This window comes from Microcaecilia unicolor, chromosome 11, assembly GCF_901765095.1.
Source record: "Microcaecilia unicolor chromosome 11, aMicUni1.1, whole genome shotgun sequence".
Taxonomy (NCBI): Eukaryota; Metazoa; Chordata; class Amphibia; order Gymnophiona; family Siphonopidae; genus Microcaecilia; species Microcaecilia unicolor.
In genome coordinates this window covers 137,529,859-137,555,312 of record NC_044041.1, presented here as the reverse complement: position 1 = coordinate 137,555,312, position 25,454 = coordinate 137,529,859, and the positions used below count along the sequence as shown (strand labels likewise).

At 44.3% G+C, this 25,454-nt stretch overlaps 1 protein-coding gene across 4 annotated transcripts in view; it reads right to left on the bottom strand.

Annotated features, from left to right (window-relative positions):
- The window catches only part of PC (pyruvate carboxylase), a 1,188,093-nt gene that overhangs the window by 733,671 nt on the left and 428,968 nt on the right, over window positions 1-25,454 (bottom strand). For all 4 annotated transcript variants that reach the window (XM_030220280.1, XM_030220278.1, XM_030220277.1 and 1 more), the window contains one exon: window positions 23,466-23,628. In XM_030220280.1, the coding sequence (XP_030076140.1) occupies window positions 23,466-23,628 (163 nt within the window). The remainder of the gene's footprint in view (window positions 1-23,465; window positions 23,629-25,454) is intronic.

The window sequence follows — 25,454 nt, the reverse complement described above, 5'->3', positions numbered from 1 at the left end:
TGGAGGAGTATGTAAAATGCACTATAATCTTGTTTACTTATTCTGACACTTTTTTGTGCTTTTCAGTGTCTTATTGGGCAATTGTATTATCTTTAGCCACATAAAGAGGACACTTGTTCCGGTAAGATGATTAGATACTTTTCAACTTTTTTTTATTTTCTGAATCTAAAAACTGTCCTTCTTCTTTTTAGCCACCATGGGGGCTACCATGATACAAATTTCCAGTATAGTTTTGCTAAAGTTGCGGAGGAAGGTAAATGGATGTGAGAATCTCATTAATGTTGGGATAATTATAAAGGATATACAGGGATGTTATTTCCATATGAAGGTTTCAGAAATGTTTGCATTGTAAAATGGTCTAGCTGTTCATGTATCATTGGATGTGCTTTCTATAAGTGCATATAAGTAGACATTCGCATGACAGACCATTAAGAAAGATTTTCGCAAGTCGCAATGGTGAAGAGAAAAGTCATAGAAGGTGAAGAGGAATGTTGAACAGTTTGAATGCGGTAATGTATCTGGTATCCTCTGTGCTCTATTTATTCTGATGTTTATGTGAGGCCTTCTATTCTACCTACAGCTTTTTGAGTTATAATGTTTTTTGTCTGTCTACACAACAAACAGTGTTATGCCCATAACATATCTATATCTTTTTTTGTTTGTTTCTATTTCTCTGTATATGCTCTCAAACAGATCACATTTATTTACACACAACAATAGTTGAAGTCTCTACACAAACTGCTTATTTCTTTTTCATATAATAAATACCCTACCTGGATCAGTTATTTCACTGGATGGGGTATCCCTTAGAATTTACCCAATACTGAATTTCCCTAATTCTCTAAATTTTTCTGTTCAAAATGCTCTTCTGTTTCTAGGGCAGTATATAAGACTTACTGGCAACAAATTTGAATACCACATGAGAATGTTTCTCTATCTAATGTCATTCCAGATCAGTATATCATCTGCTGTATACCTACTGGTCACTTGTGCCCATTGTGCAAGGTCCAGGCCTATACTGATTTTACAGATATGCAGATACCTGTGAAAGTTAAAAGGTACCTGCTTGTCTGCATGGATGCTTTCTAATCAAATTTAAAACAAAATAATAATAATAAATAGCAGCTTATCCTTGCATCAGAGAAAGTGCCATGACCATGACTTTCTCTCTGTCAGGTGATTATTCCTATATTTGGAAATCCCTGCAAAATTACTACAGACAATGGTTTTAATCTTTAATGTGTTCCTCAATTCTTTCATTCCTGTACTGAGTATTTCATACCACATTGTTTGTATTTACAAACCTGCTAGCAATGGTCTAGTTGAGCACTACAATGCACTTTTAAAAACTAAATTAATACAACTTATGGTAAATTGAATTAACAATTGGCTCAATGCTCTGCCGCTTGCCTTGTTAGCTCTTCAAGCCACCCCATCTGCCTTCTTAAAGCCAATCCTGGTAACCACTTGCCTGCCAATATTAGGATGTGTTATCCAATATCATTACTTTTTCTGTCTTCGATTTTCACAGGAAATCTCAGTCAGAAGAGGGGAGGGTAATGATAGCCCTTCCCCTGCCACCGGCTATCCAAAAGCTCTCAAAGTTGGAGATTTGGTTCACCGGAAGTACTACACCCCCTATTTACCTAGGACCCTTCCAAATTAGTCAAGTTTCGAGACCACACTTCCTGAGTCCACCTAAAAGACATCCGCATCTACAAGGCTCCTGATTCAGTCCCTTTCAAGCCATCCCCACCAGCTCAGCAGTTACCACTGGTTCTGCAGCCTCCACCACCACTTCAAGTTGATGGACTAAAAGAACATTATCCAACATGCCTCACTCCCATGACCGAGCATCTGACAACTACAGACATTACCTTACAGGAAGAAATCGCCTCACATGAACGGAACATTGCCCATCAAAGCAAGCCCACCGCTGCACTTGCCATCTTTCCAGTGGAACCGTGTGGCAAGTACAACTTTCTGCTCTAAAACTCAGAGCAAACCACAAGAGGACACTGTACTCTGTACTCTAAAGACTGTATTGGGACTTGTTGTACCTATATTATTTGTGACTAACCTACTATACATTTGAAAAGACTCACAGGTTTCTTCAGTGTACATAGTAATAATCACAGGAATCCACCCTAGGTACCCCAACAGTAGACTTACCCTGTTTTAATTGAAACCCTATATCTAATCACTACTTGCCCTTTTTAATTCTATTTAATTTTATTATTCCTGACAATACCAATCATCATTTGTTTTGATTTGTTTTCTTTTGATTTTACATATCATACTCCTTGCATTACACCTGCCTGGCTATTAAATGGCTGGTGCTCATTCTAATGAGCTTCTGAACGGTGCCTGTCCCACCCACCCCCTAAATTGGGATCCTGGAATAGATGATGATCCTGAGACCCTTTAACTAAATTTGATATCTTGTGCTATCCTTTATTTGATACATGGGCTACTAGATCTAATAGGTCAGTGTTTGATAACTTTGAAATTTTCCAGGGATGTGGACAAATTAAAATTAACAGACCACACATCCAATAATCAGATCCTCTACCAGAGAACCTGTATATTTTTGGCATGCCACTTATAACATTGTCCAAAGTGGGTGGCATCCTTGGTTTTTCATTTGGAAAATTGGAAATAGATATGTTGAAATTTATAAACTGTACTCTGCATTAACAGGTGCCGTACCTCTACTGTCACTATAAATGCTATAGGAGTGTCAAGAGGGGTACTTGAGCAATTTAATGCCAGAAATCATTGTTATACTTACATTCCCAGTAATACTGACACTGATGATTCTGTTATAAAGGCACTACAAGACCTTTTTGCCTTATCCTACAACATTAACTACTAAATCAGATGTTGATACTGTTATCTGGTGCATTGTTCCCTATGTTCAGAGGTTTGTCTTAAGCCTCCTTGTTACTACTCTCAGTACAAGACAAACTACATTTCCATCATAAATTTTGTGTAGGACCACTGCTATTTATTTTTACCTATTAATACCTGTAACGCAAGTGTACCTCTTTTATTAAGGAAGGTATTTATTCTGCTTATGCTGTTTAATTGCGCTATCATATGTTTCTTTCTAGTTTGTTACATTTTGCCAATTTGTATAGACAGGTTTAGATTGTTTTCTCTCCATTTTTAAACTGTTGTACCTTTCATCACTGGACCTCAAATGGTAACTGAGCAGATTATAATAACAGACCTCTGCATGCAGAAGGAGCTTACATGTAACTTGAAACAATACAGTAAGAGAATGACATCATAAAAATTTATACATTTTCATCGGAGAACAAAAGGGTTTATAAAGATTTTCTAAATAATAAGTTTGAATGAGTTTGCCATGAATTTCATTCACTGAGAACAATAAAGTCACTTGTGCTACTTAAAAACGCTCTCATTACCTCGCGCCTTGACTACTGCAACTTACTCCTCACCGGCCTCCCACTTAGCCATCTATCCCCCCTTCAATCTATTCAGAAGTCTGCTGCACGTCTTATATTCCGCCAGAACCGATATACTCATATCACCCCTCTCCTCAGGTCACTTCACTGGCTTCCAATCAGATACCGCATTCAGTTCAAGCTTCTCCTCCTTACCTACAAATGCACTCAGTCTGCTGCCCCTCACTACCTCTCTACCCTCATCTCCCCTTACGTTCCCACCCGAAACCTCCATTCATAGGACAAATCCCTCCTCTCAGTACCCTTCTCCACCACCGCCAGCTCCAGGCTCCGCTCATTCTGCCTCGCCTCACCCTATGCTTGGAACAACCTTCCTGAGCCCTTACGCCAAGCCCCCTCCCTGCCCATCTTCAAGTCTTTGCTTAAAACCCACCTCTTCAATGCTGCGTTCGGCACCTAACTCTTACCGTTCAGGAAATCCAGACCGCCCCAATTTGACTGCCCCTATCGGACTGACTGTTCACTTGTCTTTTAGATTGTAAGCTCTTTGAGCAGGGACTGTCCCTCTATGTTATTCTTAAATCATTTTTATTGATGACAGTCAGAACATATACATTTCTGTATTGATTTCCATTATCAGTTCCATTTTTATTCCCTTCCCACCCTCTCCTCCCCCCACCCTCCCCTCTTCCCTTTTCTTCTCATTCCAAACTATCTTATACATACAGGGTTAACCATTAGTTATGAATTTGGCTACATATTCAACAGTTGACTTCGTGCAGCCGGGGATAGAGTCCTCAGAAATGGGGTCCATCTTGTCAAGAATTGATCAAGTTCTTGACTTGGTCGGTCTTTGCAGTTTAATCTCTCCATTCTTAGAAGGAAAATCATCTGGGCCCGCCACGTTTGGATCCGAGGCCCCTTCGCTTCTAACCAATCCACAAGTATGGCCTTTTTTGCCACCATCACTGCCCATTTCACAAAGTCCGTGTATCCTCTGGGTTTTGATGTGCCCAGCTCTAGCTTTCCAAACAACATCAAGGGAGTGCTTATCCATGTTGCGTCCCAGGTTCTCCAAGTATGTTCCACAATAGTCACCCAGAACTTTTGAACTTTCGGGCAACTCCAAAACATGTGTCCCAATGTTGCTCCTTCCCCTCCACATTTTGGGCACGCTCCATCCGGGGACAAGCCCATGTGGAACGCTCTGCGAGGGGGAATGTGGAGTCGTGCCGCAAACTTATATTGGAGTTCCCAATATGCTGACCAAGGGGTTGTGCTTCGGATCGTCAACACATGAGACTTAAACACACTTGCTGGTATTGGAGTTGGTAGGTCTCCACTCCAAACCTTGGCTTGTTTAACATAGTCCATTTCCAGCTTAGTGTCCTTGATGTGTCTATGGTGAAATGATTGAGGCACCTTCTGTTGTGAGTTCAAAGACAGAGCTGAAGTCAGTTCCTCCTGGGCATCCTCTGTCAATGCCTCCCATGGCAAGTTCCTCTCATAGTGCCCTAACTGCCAATAGTGAAAGTGATCTCTAGGTCCAAAAAGTTGTGCTTCTTTTAAGTCAGTAAAAGTTTTCAATCTCCCTTCTTCGGTGATTATATTCAACAAATATATTACTCCTTTGGCTTTCCATTTTCCAAAGATTTTGTGTATATCGCCCGGAGGGAACGCCGGGTTTCCGCGCACTGGTAAGAAGGGGGTGACTCTAGGGGAGCAGTGATGCAATTTGCAGATCCATGCCCACGCTTTTTGTAGGGTGGGTAAAATATGTGATGTCATCAGCGTTGGTATTGGAGTGCATTTCAACCCATGTAAGTAGCTACTGAAATGGTAGTTTTTAAAGAGGTTCATCTCAATTTGTGTTGCGGAGAAATCTGCCGTGCCTCGGAACCAGTCATTTAGATGTCTCATGGCACATGCTATTGATACTGTTCTTATGTTCATTAGACCCAAGCCGCCATATTCTGTTGGCGTGCACACCATGTCCAACACCAGTCTCGACCTCTTTCCTTTCCATATGAATTTTTGAAGTGCAGCGTTCAACTTTAATTCATCTGCTCTATTAAGGTATAGGGGTAACATCTGAAATCTATACAGCCAACAAGGTGCTATCATCATGTTACACATTGCTATACGCCCCAACAGCGAAAGTGGGAGCCCCTGCCATTGCTTCAATTTTGTTATGGTCTCCCTTAACAAGGGGTTAATGTTGCGCTCATAGAGTTTCGTTAAATCTTGTGGGATTTGCACTCCTAAGTACTTAACCTCCTCCACTCCCTGTAAGTTGAATTCCCTTTCCCTCCCTTCTACCTGTCCCGAGGGGTATAGTTGCATAATGCTGGATTTTTTAATGTTTATCTTAAATCCCGATAACACTCCAAATTGAGAAATTTCTCGGATTAGTGTTTTAACTAATGTATTGGGTTGCTCTGTCACTATCATCAGATCGTCTGCAAATGCCATTGCTTTGAGCTTTTCTCCTCCTACCTCCACTCCCGCTATTGATTTTGTCTTGGCTAATGTCCTTAAGAGGGGTTCTATTGCCAGAAGGAACAATGCTGGGGAGAGGGGGCACCCTTTTCTGGTCCCTCTCTTTATGGGAAATTGTCTGGTCCGTTCTCCATTCACTAGCACCGCAGCTCTGGGATTCGAGTAGAGCGCCATGATCGCCTGGAGAGCCCATCCCTCCAAGCCCGTGTAACGTACCACTTCAAATAAGTATCTCCAGTCAATGCTATCAAACGCTTTCTCTGCGTCTAGGCTGATCAGCGCTGATTTTATCTTTTCTTGTTGGCAATGTCCCATTGCTAGTAATACTCGCCTCACATTCACTACTGATTGGCGGTTCCTAACAAACCCAACCTGCTCCGGTCCTATCAAACTTGGGAGGTGTTGGTGCAACCTATTTGAGATCAGTTTGGCCAGAATTTTTACTTCAACATTGATCAACGATATCGGCCGATACGATTCTGCTTGCATTTCTACTTTTCCAGGTTTTAAGATCAATGAAATCAAAGCTTCGTTTGTGTATGGGGGAAAGCTTCGTTTATCCTACCACTTCCTCAAAGTAGTCTAGGAGGGCCGCTATTACCATGGGTCCCAAGATTTTGTAAAATTCACTCGAATAGCCATCTGGGCCTGGAGCAGAGTGGTTAGGCAATGAGCTAATAATTTCTTGCAGCTCTCTTCCTGATATGGGGCTGTTTATGGACTCTACGACCTCACTAGGGAATTGGGTCATGCCAGCCTGTCTCAGATATTCTTGTATTCCTACCTGGCTCGGTGTCTGTCTTGCCTCATATAGGGAGCCAAAGAATTCCTCCAGAACCTTGGCTACTTTCTCTTTTTCATGTTGGATCTTCCCTTTTTGGTCTTTTATTGCCGTTATCACCCTACTACCCCCCTGGTGTTTGACTAATCTGGCCATTAGCGTTCCTGATTTATTGCCAAATCGTTGGAGCTTATATTTCCTAACTATTAATGCTCTAGTCGCTCTCTCATGTAGTAATGTGTTTAATGCTATTTGTGCTGTTTGCATTTGCTCTTTAAGGTACTTATTGGGGGAGTGTAAGAATCTCCTTTTTGCTTTTTGAAATTTCTGCTCCAAGTTGATAATGGCCCAGGACAGCCTTCTTTCTCTCTTAGCCGTGAAGGCAATTATATCTCCCCTTATCACCGCTTTCGCGGCTGGCCAAAACACAAATGGGCGATCTTTGAAGGTTGCATTGTTTTCAGAATAGTCTACCCATCTACTTTGAATATATCTCTTAAATTCTGGGTTGGCTGATAAATAAGATGGGAATCGCCATCCCCTGGTTCCCCGTTCGGCCCCTGGGACCCGCATATCTACCCAGACCATCGCATGGTCCGATATTTCTTCAGGGCCTATCTCCGCTGAGCACACCTGGGAAAAAATCTTCTTGTCCACTAATATATAGTCTATCCTGGAAAAGGTTCCGTGTGCTCTAGACACGTGAGTAAACTCCCTCCTTTCAGGATTCAGTGTCCTCCATGCATCTACGACTAACAGGGATTGCATGAATTGATTTAAAGCTCTTTTGCTTTGCCCTCCTCGTGTTGCTCGTCTTGGTACTGAACAATCTAACCTAGGATCTGCCACCAGATTGAAGTCACCTAAGATAATTAACGGTAAGGATCTATAGAGGAGGCAAGATTGCACTACTTTGTCATACAATGATCTCTCATATAAGTTCGGGCCATACATCCCCACTACCAAGTACTCTTTGTGATGAAGCCATAAATGCACCAACACATACCTTCCCTGGGAGTCACTTTCTATGAGTTGGGTTTTTGCCACTATTCCTTTACGGGTTAATATGGCTACTCCTCTTTTCCTCCCCGCAGCCGATGACGCATGTACCTCTCCCACCCAAGTTCGTTTTAGCTTTTGATGTTCGTCTGGTGTTAATCTAGTTTCCTGAAGACATATCACGTCTGCTTTGTGTCTATTTAGTGCAGCTAATGTTTTTGCCCTTTTTATTGGGCTGAAAACCCCTCCCACGTTCCAGGTCATGAACCTTATAGAGTTAGCTTTCATGGTCAATGGAGGTCCCAATATGGTTTATACTCTGGCTTTCCTCCCTTGACGCCCGTGGTGCCCAGCTCACCCGGACTTCTTGGTTCCGTTCTTGTCCTCTTTCCCCATAGATCTGCCTGTTCCAGTTGGTCTGTGACATGTATATGGGTCCCCATCTTGCTTGGTTACCTCCCCCTCCGTTCCTCTTGTGTAGCCTACTCCCCTGTATATTCCTGTTCGTATTCTCTTTGCTCTTTTTCCCCCCTCCCACACCCCTCCCCCCCTCTTCCCTCTTGTTCCCCATTCCTTACTCTTAGCCCCACACTCTCTATCCGAACGCCGGGTAGAAGAGTAAAGGTCTAATGATGGTGGTACTCCCCCCTCTCACCTTAGCTATATTTGCTACTGTAACATTTGCGCTTACAATTATAACATAACATAACAATAACTCACAACATGCTCGATTATGAACTTTAACTACTACTTTACATTTGTCTTTTACTGTCCAGGAAGCCGTTTAGTATGCCAGCTGCTCCTTCCTCCAATTTCAAGAAGTCTGTTCCTCTCTTGTTTTATCCGGTATCTAAAATTTGTAATTCCATCAGGTGTTCTCTGTGCCTGGCTCCTGGTTCAGCGCAATTTGCGCCTCTGATGGTGTTGTAAAGGTCTTCCATGTCCCATTTATTTGGATTTTTAACTGTGCTGGATACAGTAATTTAAAACGCTGTTTCCTGGCCACCAGTCTCTGGCATATAGGGCTGAAGGCCTTCCTTTTTTCTTGCACCACCAGGGAGTAATCTTGAAATATCCTGATATGCTCTCCTTCCAGCGTTAAAGTGTCCCATTTGGAGCGGGCCCCTCTCAGAATCTCTTCCTTGTGTATAAAGTTGTGAATTTTTATGAGCACTGCTCTTGGTCTGGTCGTCGCTGGATTCTTCCTTCCCACTCGATGGGCCCTCTCCAAGCATAACGACCCCGCGCTATCAGATAGCGCAAATCCTGCTTTCAGCCAGTGTTCGAGCTGTGTTGGCAAGGTCCGGTCGGGTATCGTTTTCCGGCACTCCTATTAATCGGAGGTTCGATCTTCTGGACCTGTTCTCGAGGTCGTCAACTTGATGTCGCAGGGCCTGGAGCTCTTGCTGCGTTTCTTTGAAGGCCGCTTCTCTGTGGGTTTCCGTATCTTCGATCTCCGATACGCGAGCCTCTAATTCTCCCGTTCGGCGAGTCGTGTCGTTCAAAAGAGATTCCATTCCTGCCAACTGATTTGTTATTTTGTGTAATTCTGGCTCCAGCGCTTGTTTTACCGCCTCTGTCAACTGTGAAAGTTGCTCTGCAGTGAAGGTAAAGCCTATTTCCTGTTTCAGGCTCGCCGCCATCTTAGGTGTCGTCTGTGCTCTGGTTTTCTCGCCTTCTTTTTTTATCATTTTGCCTGACATCGCCCTGGTTTCTCTAGTCACAAATAAGTCCATAGTCCCTAGGGAGATAGCGATTCCTGCTGTGGGTGATTTCGCTAATTTTCAGCGCGATTTTTAAGCTTTGGGGGGAGATTGACCCGGAGAGACCCGAAAACGTGTCTTCGTCTCTCAATCCATCACGTGACCTCTCTCGTCCCTCTATGTTAAATTGTACAGCACCGTGTAACCCTAGTAGCGCTTTAGAAATGTTAAGTAGTAGTAGTAGACTGTTTTCTACTATTGATTATTTCTCTATCATCAAGAGAAAATGAGGCAAATCAATTCATTTCTTTAACACATATTTGCTTCATATGCTGTATAAAGGAACAAGAAGATTATGTTCCTATGCATTTTCCAAAAACACTATAACTCAACAGTGCCTTCATATATGATCTAGATCTATTACACTCAGAGTTTTGCCATTATCTTGCTCATAATTGCAAAACTATTATCTTGCCCATAATTATAGAACTACTGCAGGTTAAGCAGCAGGCCCTTCATATATAATGTAGGCCTATGACTACTACTACTTAACATTTCTAGAGCGCTACTAGGGTTACGCAGCGCTGTACAATTTAACAAAGAGAGACAGTCCCTGCTCAAAGAGCTTACAATCTAATAGACAAGTGAACTGTTGGTCCGATAGGGGCAGTCAAATTGGGGCAGTCTGGATTCACTGAACGGTAGCTTAGCCTTTGCAATACTTGTAATTATAATGCTCATGCGTTTGCAGTAGTTATTCATTATTTGGCCAATATTAATCCTTTTTAAATGCTAAAATGAGATATTTGTTCCCAGGGCCATGCCTAGGGTCTCTGGCGTCCCCCTGCAGACTATCAGTTGGCGGCGGCCCTCCCCCCCCCCCCCCCCCCCTGTGAAAATGATCGCTCACCACTTGCCACACTGACAGGAATTGTCAGCAATATTCTTAGAAACAAATTGCTATACATTGCAAAATAAGATAGCAGATGTAAATTCTCAAAGTGGACATATTCCAAACACTAAAATGAAAATAAAATGATTTTTTTTCTACCTTTGTTGTCTGGTGACTTTCTTTTTCTGATCATGCTGGCCCAGTACCTGATTCTGCTGCTATCTGTCCTCTTAACTCCGTTTCCAGGGCTTCCTTTCCATTTATTTCTTTCCCTTCCTCCTTTCTTCTTCATTTCTGGTCCTCAGCTTCTGCCTATTTTCTTCATCCATGTGCAGTTTTTCTCCTCTCTTCCTTTTCCCTCATTTCATCTCCTTCATCCCTCTTCCCTCCCCTCTATGTCCAGCAATTTCTCCTCTCTCCCTGAGCCCTGCCCTCCCATCCATGCTCCTCTGTCCCCTGCCCCCTCCATTCATCCCTATCCAGCAATTCCCCTCTCTCCCTGAGCCCTGCCCTGCAATCCATATCCATCCATGCCCATCTGTCCCCTCCATTCATCCCTATCCAGCAATTCCCCTCTCTTCTTGAGCCCTGCCCTGCAATCCATATCCCTCCATGCCCATCTGTCCCCTCCATTCATCCCTATCCAGCAATTCCCCTCTCTCCCTGAGCCCTGCCCTCCCAATCCATGCCCATCCATGCTCCTCTGTCCCCTGCCCCCTCCATTCATCCTTTTCTAGCAATTCCCCTCACTCCCTGAGCCCTGCCCCTCGCATCCATGCTCCTCTCTCTCCTCTCGCTCCCATGTCCCATCATGTCCCAGTTGGCCTGGCCTGGCCCACCCTCTTCTCCCCTCCCCCTTCGCATCCATGCTCTCATCTCTCCCCTGCCCTCCCGCTCCCATTGTTCAACTGCCCGCCCTCTTCTCTCCCCCCCCCCAACATCCCTTTTTCGTTTTTTTCTTTTTAAATTTACCTCCGTGGCGGTCCAGCAGCGCAGCGTCAGGGAAGGAGGCGGCGCTCCCGACGTCTCTAGCCTTCCCTTCGCTGTGTTCCGCCTTCTTCTGACGTCAAGGAAATGATGTCAGAAGAAGGCGGAACACAGCAAAGGGAAGGCTAGAGACATCGGGTGCACCGCCTCCTTCCCTGACGCTGCTGGACCGCCACGGAGGTAAATTTAAAAAGAAAAAAAAGAAAAGGGATGTTGGGGGGGGGGGAGAAGAGGGCGGGCAGTTGAACAATGGGAGCGGGAGGGCGAGCGAGGTGAGCATGGTGCGGCAGCACCCCCCAGAGGGAAGCGCCCCCCTGCCATGCTTGCCTCGCTTACCGTGTTGGCACGGCCCTGTTTGTTCCCTATTAACACCAGTTTCAGCTATACTTATACAATCAAAACTATCATTAGGCAAACTTTGATTGAAAATTTTCTTTCCCCCGCCTTCCAAACATCAGCTTTGTAATCGTGATATATTAGTTAATTGCAATCATATACACTCAACCTTATTGATTCCATTGTATGGTACCTAGACTTAATTGACTTATCATGTTTCCAAGTCTAGCTCCGCCCTAGAGGGGTAGGTGTAGGATAGTTAGGCCCCTTGGGTTGGTTATGATAAAAGGGGAAACCTAATGCTGCATTTCATCCAGCATATAATTATGTATCCACATGCTGACTCTTGCTATGGCCTTGTCTCACTATGACAGAGCACCCCTGTCACCTCATCCCTATGCCTCCCCCCACAGGACTCCAAGAGCCTTCTGGAAAAGATGGCCACGCACACCAATAGTCATGTGTGCCGGCCCGGCAAGAGGGGAATGAAGAAATATGTTAGCCTTGCTAGCCTTTGCTCTCAGTAAAATACAGGCCAATGGCTCATAATAAGAGCTAGGCTTCTTAAATCAAAATCATCTCTGATACAAAAGAGAGCTAGGCCTGTAAGAATCAGAGGTCACCTTTGACACAGTTACATTTCACTGTAGCAAGTGCTGAGCTGGCAAGGGAGGGGGGCATTTGCTCTGGGACTGGCACCTGTGAGAAGTTACGAGCAAAGCTGTTAGGGCTAATGTATGTCATTAGAAGGTCGGATGCAAGGGGGGTAAGCACACCAAGGGGAGGGGGTGGAGCGGAAGAGGGCAACATGACCTGTGAAATCATCTCACAGATGGGCTCTCTAGAGATTGTGTTTATACTTAGGGCTTAAGAACATGTGAAGTCATTCTAATTAAACTGATAAGGGCTAGGAGCCCTGTTGAGACAGCTAGGGTCCATTGGAATCAATAAAGTCAAAACTGTATATAAGCAGCAGTCTGAGGGGTATTAGATCAGAAGAAGAACAGAGAAGGAAGACTCCAGAAGGCTAGAGAGAGAGGACGTGCCCTGATGTGCTGCTCCACTATGTGAATACTTGACTTGCCTGTACTGCCATTGGTAAGATTGTAATAAACTATCTTATTATATCTACTGAATACTGGGTTCCTTTCTAATTACAGACCTAGCTACAGCTTAGTCTGTGCTGAACTGCCATGAGCAGAAACAGGGTTGGGGTAATTAAGTATCTAGAGGGGATTTGCAGTTCTTTCTAGGATAGTACAGAGAGCCCATGGCTTCCGTTGCCCAAATGGGTGAGGCAGATCTAATTAATTTACAATGTTCAGGTCAGCAAGTATCTCCTCATACGTCTTGTAACGCAAATCCCATACCATTCTCGTAGCTTTTCTTTGCACCGCTTCAATTCTTTTTACATCCTTCGCAAGATACGGCCTCCAAAACTGAACACAATACTCTAGGTGGGGCCTCACCGACGACTTATACAGGGGCATCAACACCCCCTTTCTTCTGCTGGTCACACCTCTCTCTATACAGCCTAACAACCTTCTAGCTATGGCCACCTCCTTGTCACACTGTTTCATTGCCTTCAAATCGTCAGATACTATCACCCCAAGATCCCTCTCCCCGTCCATACCTATCAGACTCTCACCGCCTAACACATACGTCTCCCATGGATTTCTATTCCCTAAGTGCATCACTTTGCATTTTCTTTGCATTGAATTTTAATTGCCAAACCTTAGACCAGTCTTCTAGCTTCCTCAGATCCTTTTTCATGTTTTCCACTCCATCTGGGGTGTCCACTGTTACAGATCAGGGGCGTATCTGAACTGCGGCGGTAGGGGGGGCCAGGGCCAGAGAGGGGGGGCACATTATAGCCCCCCCCCCCCCCGCCGCCGCCTCCATTGCCGATCCCCCTCCCCCCAGCCGCTGCCATTGCTAACCCTCCCCCTCCGTTGCTCGCCTACCTTCGCTGGCGGGGGACCCCAACCCCCGCCAGCCGAGGTCCGCGTCCTCCTGCCGCTGCCGGCTGCCTTTGGTCCTTTCATTCTTCCATTGAAGCTGGCGCCGACGAAAAAGTTTCTTTTGAATCTGACGTCGCTGCACGTTGCACGTTGTACGTGCAGGACGTCAGACTCAGAAACAATTTCTGAGTCTGACGTCCTGCACGTACAACGTGCAGCGACGTCAGACTCAAAAGAAACTTTCGTCGGCGCCAGCTTCAATGGAAGAATTAAAGGACCAAAGGCAGCCGGCAGCGGCAGGAGGACGCGGACCTCGGCTGGCGGGGGTTGGGGTCCCCCGCCAGCGAAGGTAGGCGAGCAACGGAGGGGGAGGGTTGGCAGCGGTAGGGGGGTCCAGGGCGAAATCTGCGGGGGCCCAGGCCCCTGAGGCCCCACGCAGATACGCCCCTGTTACAGATCTTAGTATCATCCGCAAATCGGCAAACTTTACCTTCTAACCCTTCTGCAATGTCACTCACAAATATATTGAACAGAATTGGCCCCAGCACCGATCCTTGATGCACTCCACTACTGACCTTTCCCTCCTCCAAGCGAATTCCATAAAGATAAAAGGTAGGGGAGGCAGTGGAGAAAGGATTCTGTTTGTACGTTGGGAGAGTTATTGCTGTGGGATAGTATGTTGGAGGGTGGCTGATATGAGGCAATACCACTGGTTCCATTACTTTGTTTCATTATGCTTCTATGGGTTGTAGGATTTCACTGGAACAGTCAATAATAATAAGTACATAAGTATTGCCATACTGGGACAGACCAAAGGTCCATCAAGCCCAGCATCCTGCTTCCACAGTGGCCAATCCAGGTCACAAATACCTGGCAAGATCCCAAAAAAGTACAAAACATTCTAAACTGCTTATCCCAAAAATAGTGGATTTTCCCCAAGTCCAATTTAATAATGGTCTATGGACTTTTCCTTTAGGAAGCCGTCCAAACCTTTTTTAAACTCTGCTAAGCTAACCGCCTTTACCACATTTTCTGGCAACGAATTCCAGAGTTTAATTACATGTTGAGTGAAGAAAACTTTTCTCTGATTCGTTTTAAATTTACTACATTGCAGCTTCATCGCATGCCCACTAGTCCTAGTATTTTTGGAAAGAGTAAACAAATGATTCACATCCTCCACTCATTATTTTATAGACTCTATCATATCTCCCCTCAGCCGTATTTTCTCTAAGCTGAAGAGCCCTAGATGCTTCAGCCTTTCTTCATAGGGAAGTCATCCCATCCCCTTTATCATTTTTGTTGCCCTTCTCTGTACTTTTTCTAATTCCACTATATCTAAATTTTTGGTAAAATCTGATTGGGAAAAGACTAAACTTTTGGTAATATCTGATCTGTTTGACCGTGATCCCTGCAGGAATTTTAGCACTGACTGTATGTCTTATCCTTCGGAGTCCACTCTAAAAATTTTAAGGGTTGTTGTTCATCAGCACTTAACCTTTGAATCTCAGGTGTCCTCGGTGATTACTAAATCTTTTAAATTACTTTGGAAGCTGAAGCGTATTAGGCCTTTTTTTCAATTGATATTTTCAGATTACATGTCCAATCTCTTGTTTTGGCCCAATTATTGTAATTCTATCTATGCGTAAAGAATATATCTTAAGGAAATTGCAAACTGCCCAAAATACTACAGATAAACTTGTCATGCACGTACCACACTTTGAGAGGGCTAATCCTTTGTTGATACATTTGCATTAGCTTCCCATTAGGGCCAGGACTGTAGTCAAACTCTGTGAGCTCATATTTCAGATTTTGTATAGTATTGCCCCTTGTTACTTTGCCATCTCGCTATTCAATCTTTAGTGCAAGAGACTACCTGTGTCTTCATTTTCCTACCTGTAAGAAAGTAGTTTATAAATGTATATATTCAGCTACAATTTCACTAAATGGTGGAATTCCTTGCTGAAAAATATCAGATCCCAACAAGATTATTTGTTTTTTTCATAAGTTTTTGAAGTATTTCCTTTTCAAAAAATTTCTTGCAATTAATCCTGGTGCCTAATCTCCCCCTTCCATTCTTCCCATTATGCTTTATTATTGAATTTTTTCCTTATTGATATGTGTGGGTTTATGTATTTTGTTTCATATTTTGAAATGACTTCTTTTTAGCTTGTTAACCACATTGAACTTGAAATTGTACGGGAAAATGTGGAGTATAAATAAATATATAAAAATAAAAACAATGGAGGCAGTGGATACAACTATGCATATTCATTAAGATGTCCAGAAAACCTGACTGATCTGCAGCTCTCCAGGACTGCAGTTTCATACTAAGGCTTGTCATGCACACCAACTTCAGTAAAACAAAGCCAAACAGAAGAAAAATTATGTTTCTTACCTGATAATTGTCTTTACTTTAGTTCCAACAAATCAATCCAGAAACTTGTGGGTGATGTCCATCAACCAGCGGATGGAGACAGAGAATTAAAGTAGTCCCTGGTAATTCATCCCTTAAGGGTATCATGCAGCTCCACAACCTTCAGTATTTCACCTGAGAAACCAATGATGGTGACACAGACAAATAAAACATGTTGCATAAACCTGGAAAAGCGACAGAACAGAGTGCCGGCTGAACCCTGTGAGGCACCAAAGATAACAGTGCACAGCATAAAGCACCAGAAAAAGACGATGTGTACACGGAAGAACAAAAACCCTTGCAAACTTACAGTCACACAGGAAACAGTGAAGGTGACTCAAAGAGAAGGACTGAACAATGCTCTTGAATACAGTTAATTGATCAATCTACAGACTTGACACGGCAGTGTTTCGCCAAGGGGCCTGCCTCAGGAGTCTTTAAACGCTGTAAGTGGAGTCTATATCTCAACTCTGGCTAGTTATGTTGGAATCAGTCAGTGCTAGTAGTGGGTCTTGGAGTGAAGATGAAAAAAAAACAGTTACTAATTGGACTGTAGTACTCAGAAGTAATTCACTAGCAAATCGCAGGACTGGTCTGGAAAAATAAAACCATCAGAAAAAGGGTCAGTTCCTTGTACTGTAATCTAGTATCCACATAACCAAAGCTGCATAGGAAATAGTAGGTATTTGACCATAGAGTGCTAGACACACTACAAGTAAGAAGCCAGGATGAAGAAACTCACTTAAGCAGGTGGGTAATGCAAACATTCCCAAGATGAGACCTAAGAGGGTCAACTGTGAGAAGCCAGTATTCCCAGAAACCTAAGGTCCCCCCCCCCCCTTTTTTTTGTTGTTGTTTTTTTCTTCCCAGCATCACATCACCCACCATGGCAAGAAAATGTTGAAATCCAATTTGTAAGAAAGCCGCTGCAACTATGGGTAAAACCATCCCGAAAATAAGAGAGAGAGAATTAGGCAGGGTGGGCTTCTGGACTAATCTGTTGGGACTAAAGGAAAGAAAATTATCAGTTAAGACACAATTTTTCTTTCCTTTTTGTCCCACAGATCAGTACAAAAACTTGTGGGATGTGAAAAGCAGTTCACAATTAGGGCAGGAAAGGACCCCTAAAAAGAAATAGATTCCCCATAAACAAGGAAACAGAGTCACAGTAGAACCCAGGAGGAGAAGACAGCCAAGAGCCTCATATGAAGAGCACCTGAGAGGACAAAGGCCAGAGACAGGTAAAACAGTGACTCACTCTCCCACTATTTCAAAAAATACAAAGACTAGGGGACACCCAATGAAGTTAAATAGAAATACTTTAAAACAATACTGTAAAACAAAGAGGTGGAAATTATTATTTTTTGCACTGAAAGCATAGTTAAGCTCTGGAACTTGATGCCAGAGAATACGGCAACAGCAGCTCGCTTATCTGGATTTTTAAAAAAAGGTTTGGACAAGTTCCTGGAGAAAAAGTCCATAGTCTGCTATTGAAATAGACATGGGGGAAGCCATGGTAGCATGGAACATTGCCACTTTGTGGGTTTCTGCCAGGTACTTGTGACCTGGACTGGCCACTGCTTAAAGAAGGATACTGAGCTAGAAGGACCAGTGATCTGACCCAGTATGGCTATGTTTCCATTCTTATGGATTCTTGGAACGTAATTTTCTGTAAAGAATAGAAAATGCAGCACAGAGAGCCCACTGAGACACTGCAGGTGTAGAGTATGATGTAACCGTTCAGCAAAGGAAGAACTAAATAAATGCATAAGTCAGCTATGAAAGATGAAAACTGCTCAAAATGCGATGAAAGCACTGGTTATGAGCCATAGTGAAAGGGATGAAAGGCTACAAACTATGTAGCCTTCCTAAGCTGAAGAAATTTAAACATAGGGGAATGAAACGGTGAAACAAAAGCCCAAAGAAAAAATGGTTGCTGCTGTTCTCCAAGGGAGGCTAGGTAGAAATGCTGGAATAATGGAGCATAATAAAACAAACCAACAAGGTTGAGAACCACCAAGACATGCCGACCCCATGTGACAGATCCACAGAAATAGACTCAAGATTGAAATATATAAAAACACAAGGCTAAAGCATCCATGCAAGGGAAGAGAAATACGAAAGTGTATTTCTTGACACCAGCTAAAGTGTCAGCTTCTGGATATTCTGTTTTATCTCAGGGTCTGCAAAAACCATCATCCTGCAAGGCCTGCACGCCCATGCAGAAACCAGAAGCTCTGACCAAGATAGAATACTTAACATAGTGTGCAAGACCTCAGGGTAGGGAAATCCTGAGATCAACCTTCTGTGAGAGGGATAAATAGACATCAGCCACCCTTGGTTTACCGGACCCAAGTGAATCGGAGATCCAAGCAACAGATTAGAATCCATATCAAAGGAAGCACGGAGGAGGTCACAGCATCCAGAAACTTGCAAGGAATACTATTAACTACAATTAGGCAAGATAGACAAGGGAGTGCATACTACACCCTCATGATCAAAAGCAAACGCCGGCGCTAGAGGCTGTTAGTGCCGTACTAGCGCCGGTGTTTGCTACCGCCCCATGATTAGAGCCCTCGAGCGTGTGAAACAATGTGCTCGAGGGCTCTTTGCGCAAGTAGCATGCAAATGCATGCTAAACAGGGCTTAGTGCATTCATCCCCAATGATCAGCAGCCAGTGCACCAAAATTTGGGTCGCTGGCCACGGCAAACCCTATGCCAGCTCCGAGTTGGCGTTAGGGTTTGCCGATCATTGGGGAGGAATGGTAAGCCCTGTCCAGCATGCAGTTGCATGCTGGCAGGCCCCCGTTCCCCCCCAAAGCAAACTGCAAACAGGGGGCTGGAGGTCCGGTGGACCTCCGGTCCCCCCCCCCCAGGTTCAGGGAGGGCTGGAGATCCGGTGGGTCTCCAGCCCCCCCAAACCCCCCTGAAAAAATGGTCCCTGGTGGTCTAGTGGCCGCCAGCCAAACCCCCTCCCACCCTCCTTCTAAACGAGCGACGGGGGGACTGGAGGTCCCTTACAGAGTCAGAATGCTATCTATGTATTGAAATAAGCTGCTATGTCCAGGGACCAGATGCTAGTTCTGGAAGCAAACAGAATGCCTGCACCTATGCCCTGCCAATCCCATGCTCAAAGAAATGGATAGATGATCCATTAAGAAGAAGCAAAGAGATCATTGAAAACAAAGACTGCTATTGCTTCAGAGAACTCATCAGAAATAATGCAGAGCCTCGGAAACCCAGCTTGCAGGACTGTAAGAAGCAATTCCCTAAGCAAAAACATTGCAAGCAGGTTTTAACAGAAAAGAATCATTATGGTGCAGATGTTCAGATGTAAATGCAGGCGCTAGAGGCCATTAGCGCTGGACTAGCACCCGCATTTGCTACTGCCCAATGTTCAGAGCCGGCGAGCACGTGAAATAAGCTTGCCGGCTCTGAACGCAAAGAGGGTCTCCCACATTTCTCCCTAATGCTCGGCAGGCGATGCACCAAACAAGGGGTGCTCCTCTAGTGGCAAACCCACGCCTGAGCTGGCATTAGGGTTTGCCAGGGGAATGGGGAGACCCTAAGACGTGATGGACCCCCAGACCCCTCACCCTCCCAACACATAATCCCCCCACCACCACAAGTACATTGAATCCTGGTGGTCCAGTGGGACCCTTGCCAGGCCTGACCTGACCCCCCCCTACGAAAGCTAGCCCTGCCCCCCCCCCCAAACCACAACTTACCATCAAAGAGGAGGAGGGACTAGAAAGTGCTGGCAGGCACTTTCGGGGGGAGAAGGGGGTCAGGTTGGGCCTGGCAAGGGTCCCACTATACCATCAGGGTTCTGGGTATTTGCGGTGGGGGGGGGGGGGGGGGGAGTGGAGAAAAGCCCAGACCTGTCAAACCTTCTGTGGGAAGATAGTGCCTGAGCGCATTCCCAGGCACAATTCTGCAAAACTGTAAACTGCTGCCTCATGTTTAGCGCTGACATTGCGCCTAAATTTGCATGCAATAAGCACTGAACATTAGGGAGCTGTTTTGCAGCGCTGACTGGGCAGCATTTCTCACAATGTTGTGAACAGCACCGGAGTTTTGTGCATCTGCCTATATGTTCTGGAGACTTGACAAGGCAGCCTATCAAAAGGACTTCACACCCATACAGGCACTAAACCGTCAAATCAAGGAACCTGTGGATGGCATCATTATGCAGAATGGGCATGATAATCCCCCAGGACTGTGAAAGGCTACAGTGGAATGTGCACTGGAGGAAGCCAGTAGCCTGCATGCCTTTAGGGAGAAGCGTACTAATTAGGCTACCGTAAATTAAAAGCAAAATCCCCGATGCAATTCTGCATGCAGCTTAAGTGCTAAAATAAATTGTCAAATGTAACCACCTCTTGTCACTAGCCAAGGCAAAACCTGCACAATGCACGAAGCAGAATTCAGGAGGCAATAAACAGCAAACTGACAAGATAGACAGCACAACAACATATTCCCATGAAGCACTGAGCCAGAGAAAAAGCAACCAGATATAACGCTAGGCAAAAGAGCCATCCCCATTACCACAAAGGGTTACATTTAACTATGCAATGCAATGCAATGCCCACAGCCTGTTACTGCTTAGGCAAAAGCTCATGCTCAGCCAGGAGATAAACTGAAGGCAGGTTCAGGAATTAATCCTGCAAGAACTGAAAAATGAGCTTGCGGAGCTACTGTTAGTGATATGCAATTTATCCTTAAAATCGAGCGTGGTACCGGAAGATTGGAGGGTGGCCAATGTAACGCCGATTTTTAAAAAAGGTTCCAGGGGAGATCCAGGAAATTATAGACCGGTGAGTCTGACGTCGGTGCCGGGGGAAATGGTAGAGGCCATTATCAAAAACAAAATTACAGAGCACATCCGAGGACATGGATTACTGAGACCAAGTCAGCACGGCTTTTGTGTGAGGAAATCTTGCCTGACCAATTTACTTCAATTCTTTGAAGGAGTAAACAAACGTGGACAAAGGGGAGCCGGTTGATATCGTGTATCTGGATTTTCAAAAGGTGTTTGACAAGGTACCTCATGAAAGGCTACAGAGGAAATTGGAGGGTCATGGGATATGATGAAATGTCCTATTGTGGATTAAAAACTGGTTGAAGGATAGGAAACAGAGAGTGGGGTTAAATGGGCAGTATTCACAATGGAGAAGGGTAGTTATTGGGGTTCCTCAGGGGTCTGTGCTAGGACAGCTGCTTTTTAATATATTTATAAATGATTTAGAGATGGGAGTAACTAGCGAAGTAATTAAATTTGCTGATGACACAAAGTTATTCAAAGTCGTTAACTCGCGACAGGATTGTGAAAAATTACAGAAGGACCTTACGAGACTGGGAGACTGGGCGGCTAAATGGCAGATGATGTTTAATGTGAGCAAGTGCAAGGTGATGCATGTGGGAAATAAGAACCCGAATTATAGCTACCTCATGCAAGGTTCCACGTTAGGAGTTACGGACCAAGAAAGGGATCTGGGTGTCGTCGTCGATAATACACTGAAACCTTCTGCTCAGTGTGCTGCTGAGCCTAGGAAAGCGAATAGAATGTTGGGTATTATTAGGAAAGGTATGGAAAACAGGTGTGAGGATGTTATAATGCCGTTGTATTGCTCCATGGTGCGACTGCACCTTGAGTATTGTGTACAATTCTGGTCGCCGCATCTCAAGAAAGATATAGTAGAATTGGAAAAGGTGGGGTGAAACAGGTGGATGTGAAGCGTCTGTTCACGCTTTCCAAAAATACTAGGACTAGGGGGCATGAGATGAAACGCTTTACTTGCCGATCTGAAAACAATCGAAGAACTATCTAACTTTCGAAAATCCCTGAAGATGTATCTCTTCAACAAAGCCTACAAAGAGAACCCATAGCTTAACTTTACAACCATACTAATCCTCACTAGTCTGAAACTCTTCTTTAATAACTATTTTCTTAGAACGCTTTCCCACTCTCAATCTCTTTACATCACCAATTGTATCTGACTCACTGGAATGGCAATGCCATAACAGACCTCTGTAAGCCACACTGAGCGTGCAAATAGGTGGGAAAAATGTGGGATACAAATGCAATAAATAAATAAAATAAATAAATAAAACTACAGTGTAGTAAAATTTAAAACAAATCGGAGAAAATATTTCTTCACCCAACGTGTAATTAAACTCTGGAATTCGTTGACGGAGAACATGGTGAAGGTGGTTAGCTTAGCAGAGTTTAAAAAGGGGTTAGACGGTTTCCTAAAGAACCATAAACCACTACTAAATGGACATGGGAAAAATCCACAATTCCAGGAATAACATGTATAGAATGTTTGTACGATTGGGAAGCTCGTCAGGTGCCCTTGGCCTGGATTGGCCGCTGTCGTGGACAGGATGCTGGGCTCGATGGACCCTTGGTCTTTTCCCAGTGTGGCATTGCTTATGTACTTATGTAAGGAGGGTTGTGCTTTTCTTTTTTCAAAACAGTGCAAAGATTAGGATAGCTGAGCCAATGCCACTCAGAGCGGTACAAATGCTGAAAGAAAAATGTAATGGCTGCAGTCAACAAGATTTCTCGCCTGAGTGAGAATTAGCTAAGCGCTTAAATCAGAGATCCCCAAAACGCCGTAGAAGTGAAGACAAAATAAGGGCAAGAAACGACCCCCAAGGTGCCAAAAAGTAGTCCTACCTGACCAAAGAGTAAAGCCAGGTAGGAGATACAAACGGCTTTATTTACTAAACTGCTGCTGGCACTAGCTGAAGCCTCCACTTCCTTCAGCACAGCCTGCAGAGGGTAGAGACCCAGAGCTTGTGCACCAGAACGCGAAGAAAGCTACCCAGAGGGAAGCTGCTGAGAGAAGGAAAAGGTGGGGGGGGGGGGGGGGGAAATGGACCAGCATCACAGGTGTCGCTCAAGAGTAAATTCCAGCACAAGTAGAAATGGAGCTTACACATCAAGAGATGATACCCCCAAGTTCAACTAACACAGAGTTTGGAAACTAAAGCAGGATCAGTCACCACAGAGCAGAGCAGAGCAGAGCAGAGCAGGAGCTACGAAGTCCATCCACCACCTGCAGGAGACAGAATACCGAAAGTTCCAGAGCTGCATGATACCCTTAAGGAAGCGTATCACCAGGGACTACTTTAATTCTCTGTCTCCATCTGCTGGTCAATGACATAACCCACAAGTTTCTGGACTGATCTGAGGGACGAAAAGAAATAGGTTATTAAGTTACACAGTGCATTACGTTTCCATGAAGAACAAATTAATTCCATAGTATCTATTACTCATACCAAATCTCTACTGATCAAAAATAATTGATGTATATTGTCTGATTATTTGCATCAAAGGCAGTCTGATGCTCTCACAGTATGCAATAAACTAGCAGCCCTGACCAGGATGCTTTCATGTTTGCTTGTAAACAAAAACAAAACATAAGCCATAACCCCATCACAGTCATATTTCTACCTCAATGCGGCCTGTGTCTGGTTGGAACCCTCGGGCAGGGTCCTCTGTGGTGACACGACATTGTATGGCACAGCCATTGATGCGGATGCTGTCTTGCTGAAGTCCAAGTTCAGGCAGGCTCTTCCCCTCTGCCACATGAATCTGAGCATGCACTAGGTCAACACTAGGAATGAAAGAGGGATAAAGAGAAAATTAAAGCAAATAGGGAAGCATATGCTATTATGGCTAACATTCCTTCAATATTCTTTGAAGACTACCAGGTGTAAAATTTAAAAACAAAACTTGGAAATTAGTGATGGCAAGTCTACACCCAAAATGGCATACAGGGCCTACTCTATGACTCAAAGATCTCTCAGAAAAGCAATAGAAGGAAGAATTTCTGTATTGCTCCATGGTGTGACCTTGAGTACTTCCTTGAGTACTGCGTTCAGTTCTGATCGCCGTAAAGATATAGCAGAATTAGAAAAATTTCAAAGAAGAGCGACCAAAATTATAAAAGGGATGGAACTACTACTACTACTACTATTTAGCATTTCTATAGCGCTACAAAGCATACGCAGCGCTGCACAAACATAGAAGAAAGACAGTCCCTGCTCAAAGAGCTTACAATCTAATAGACAAAAAATAAATAAAGTAAGCAAATCAAATCAATTAATGTGAACGGGAAGGAAGAGAGGAGGGTAGGTGGAGGCGAGAGGTTACAAGTGATTACGAGTCAAAAGCAATGTTAAAGAGGTGGGCTTTCAGTCTAGATTTAAAGGTGGCCAAGGATGGGGCAAGACGTAGGGGCTCAGGAAGTTTATTCCAGGCGTAGGGTGCAGCGAGACAAAAGGCGCGAAGTCTGGAGTTGGCAGTAGTGGAGAAGGGAACAGATAAGAAGGATTTATCCATGGAGCGGAGTGCACGAGAAGGGGTGTAGGGAAGAACGAGTGTGGAGAGATACTGGGGAGCAGCAGAGTGAGTACATTTATAGGTTAGTAGAAGAAGTTTGAACAGGATGCAAAAACGGATAGGGAGCCAGTGAAGGGTCTTGAGGAGAGGGGTAGTATGAGTAAAGCGACCCTGGCGGAAGATGAGACGGGCAGCAGAGTTTTGAACCGACTGGAGAGGGGAGAGGTGACTAAGTGGGAGGCCAGCAAGAAGCAGATTGCAGTAGTCTAAACGAGAGGTGACAAGGGTGTGGATGAGGGTTTTGGTAGAGTGCTCGGAAAGAAAGGGGCGGATTTTACGGATGTTGTAAAGAAAGAAACGACAGGTCTTGGCAATCTGCTGGATATGAGGAAAGACTAAAGACTAAAGAGGTCAGAGCTCTTCAACTTGGAAAAGAGACGGATGAAGCGAGATATGATTGAGGTCTACAAAATCCTGAATGGTGTAGAACGAGTAGAAGTGAATCCATTTTTTTACTCATTCTAAAAGTACAAAGACAAGGAGGCACTCAAGAAAGTTACATGGAAATACTTTTAAAATAAATAGGAGGAAATATTTTTTCACTCAACAAATAGTTAAGCTCTGGAATTCTTTCCTGGAAGATGTACTAACAGTGGTTAGTGTATCTGGATTTAAAAAAGGTTTGGACAAGTTCCTGCTTGCCCTGGGATTGGTAGCATGGAATGTTGCCACTATTTGGGTTTCTGCCGGGTACGGCCACTGTTGTAAACAGGATACTGGGCTATATGGACCATTGGTCTGACCCATTATGGCTATTCTTATGTTCAGTACTTTGCCTATATTTCCCATCCTATTCCAAAGAAACCTCTCCTAGAGTTGCTAGCTTCCATGCTCACTTGACTCAAAAATTCTTTCTTCTTAAAATCTCATATGAGCATCAACAGTGCTGACATGGAAAAGTGTGGCCTTACCTGCTAATTTTCTTTCCTTGAGCCCAACTAGACCGGTCATATGGGTTACGCCCATCAGCAGCAGATAGAGACAGATATCAATAAGGGCAAGATCTAGCCTGTCAAAAATTCCAGGCAGCCATAGCTC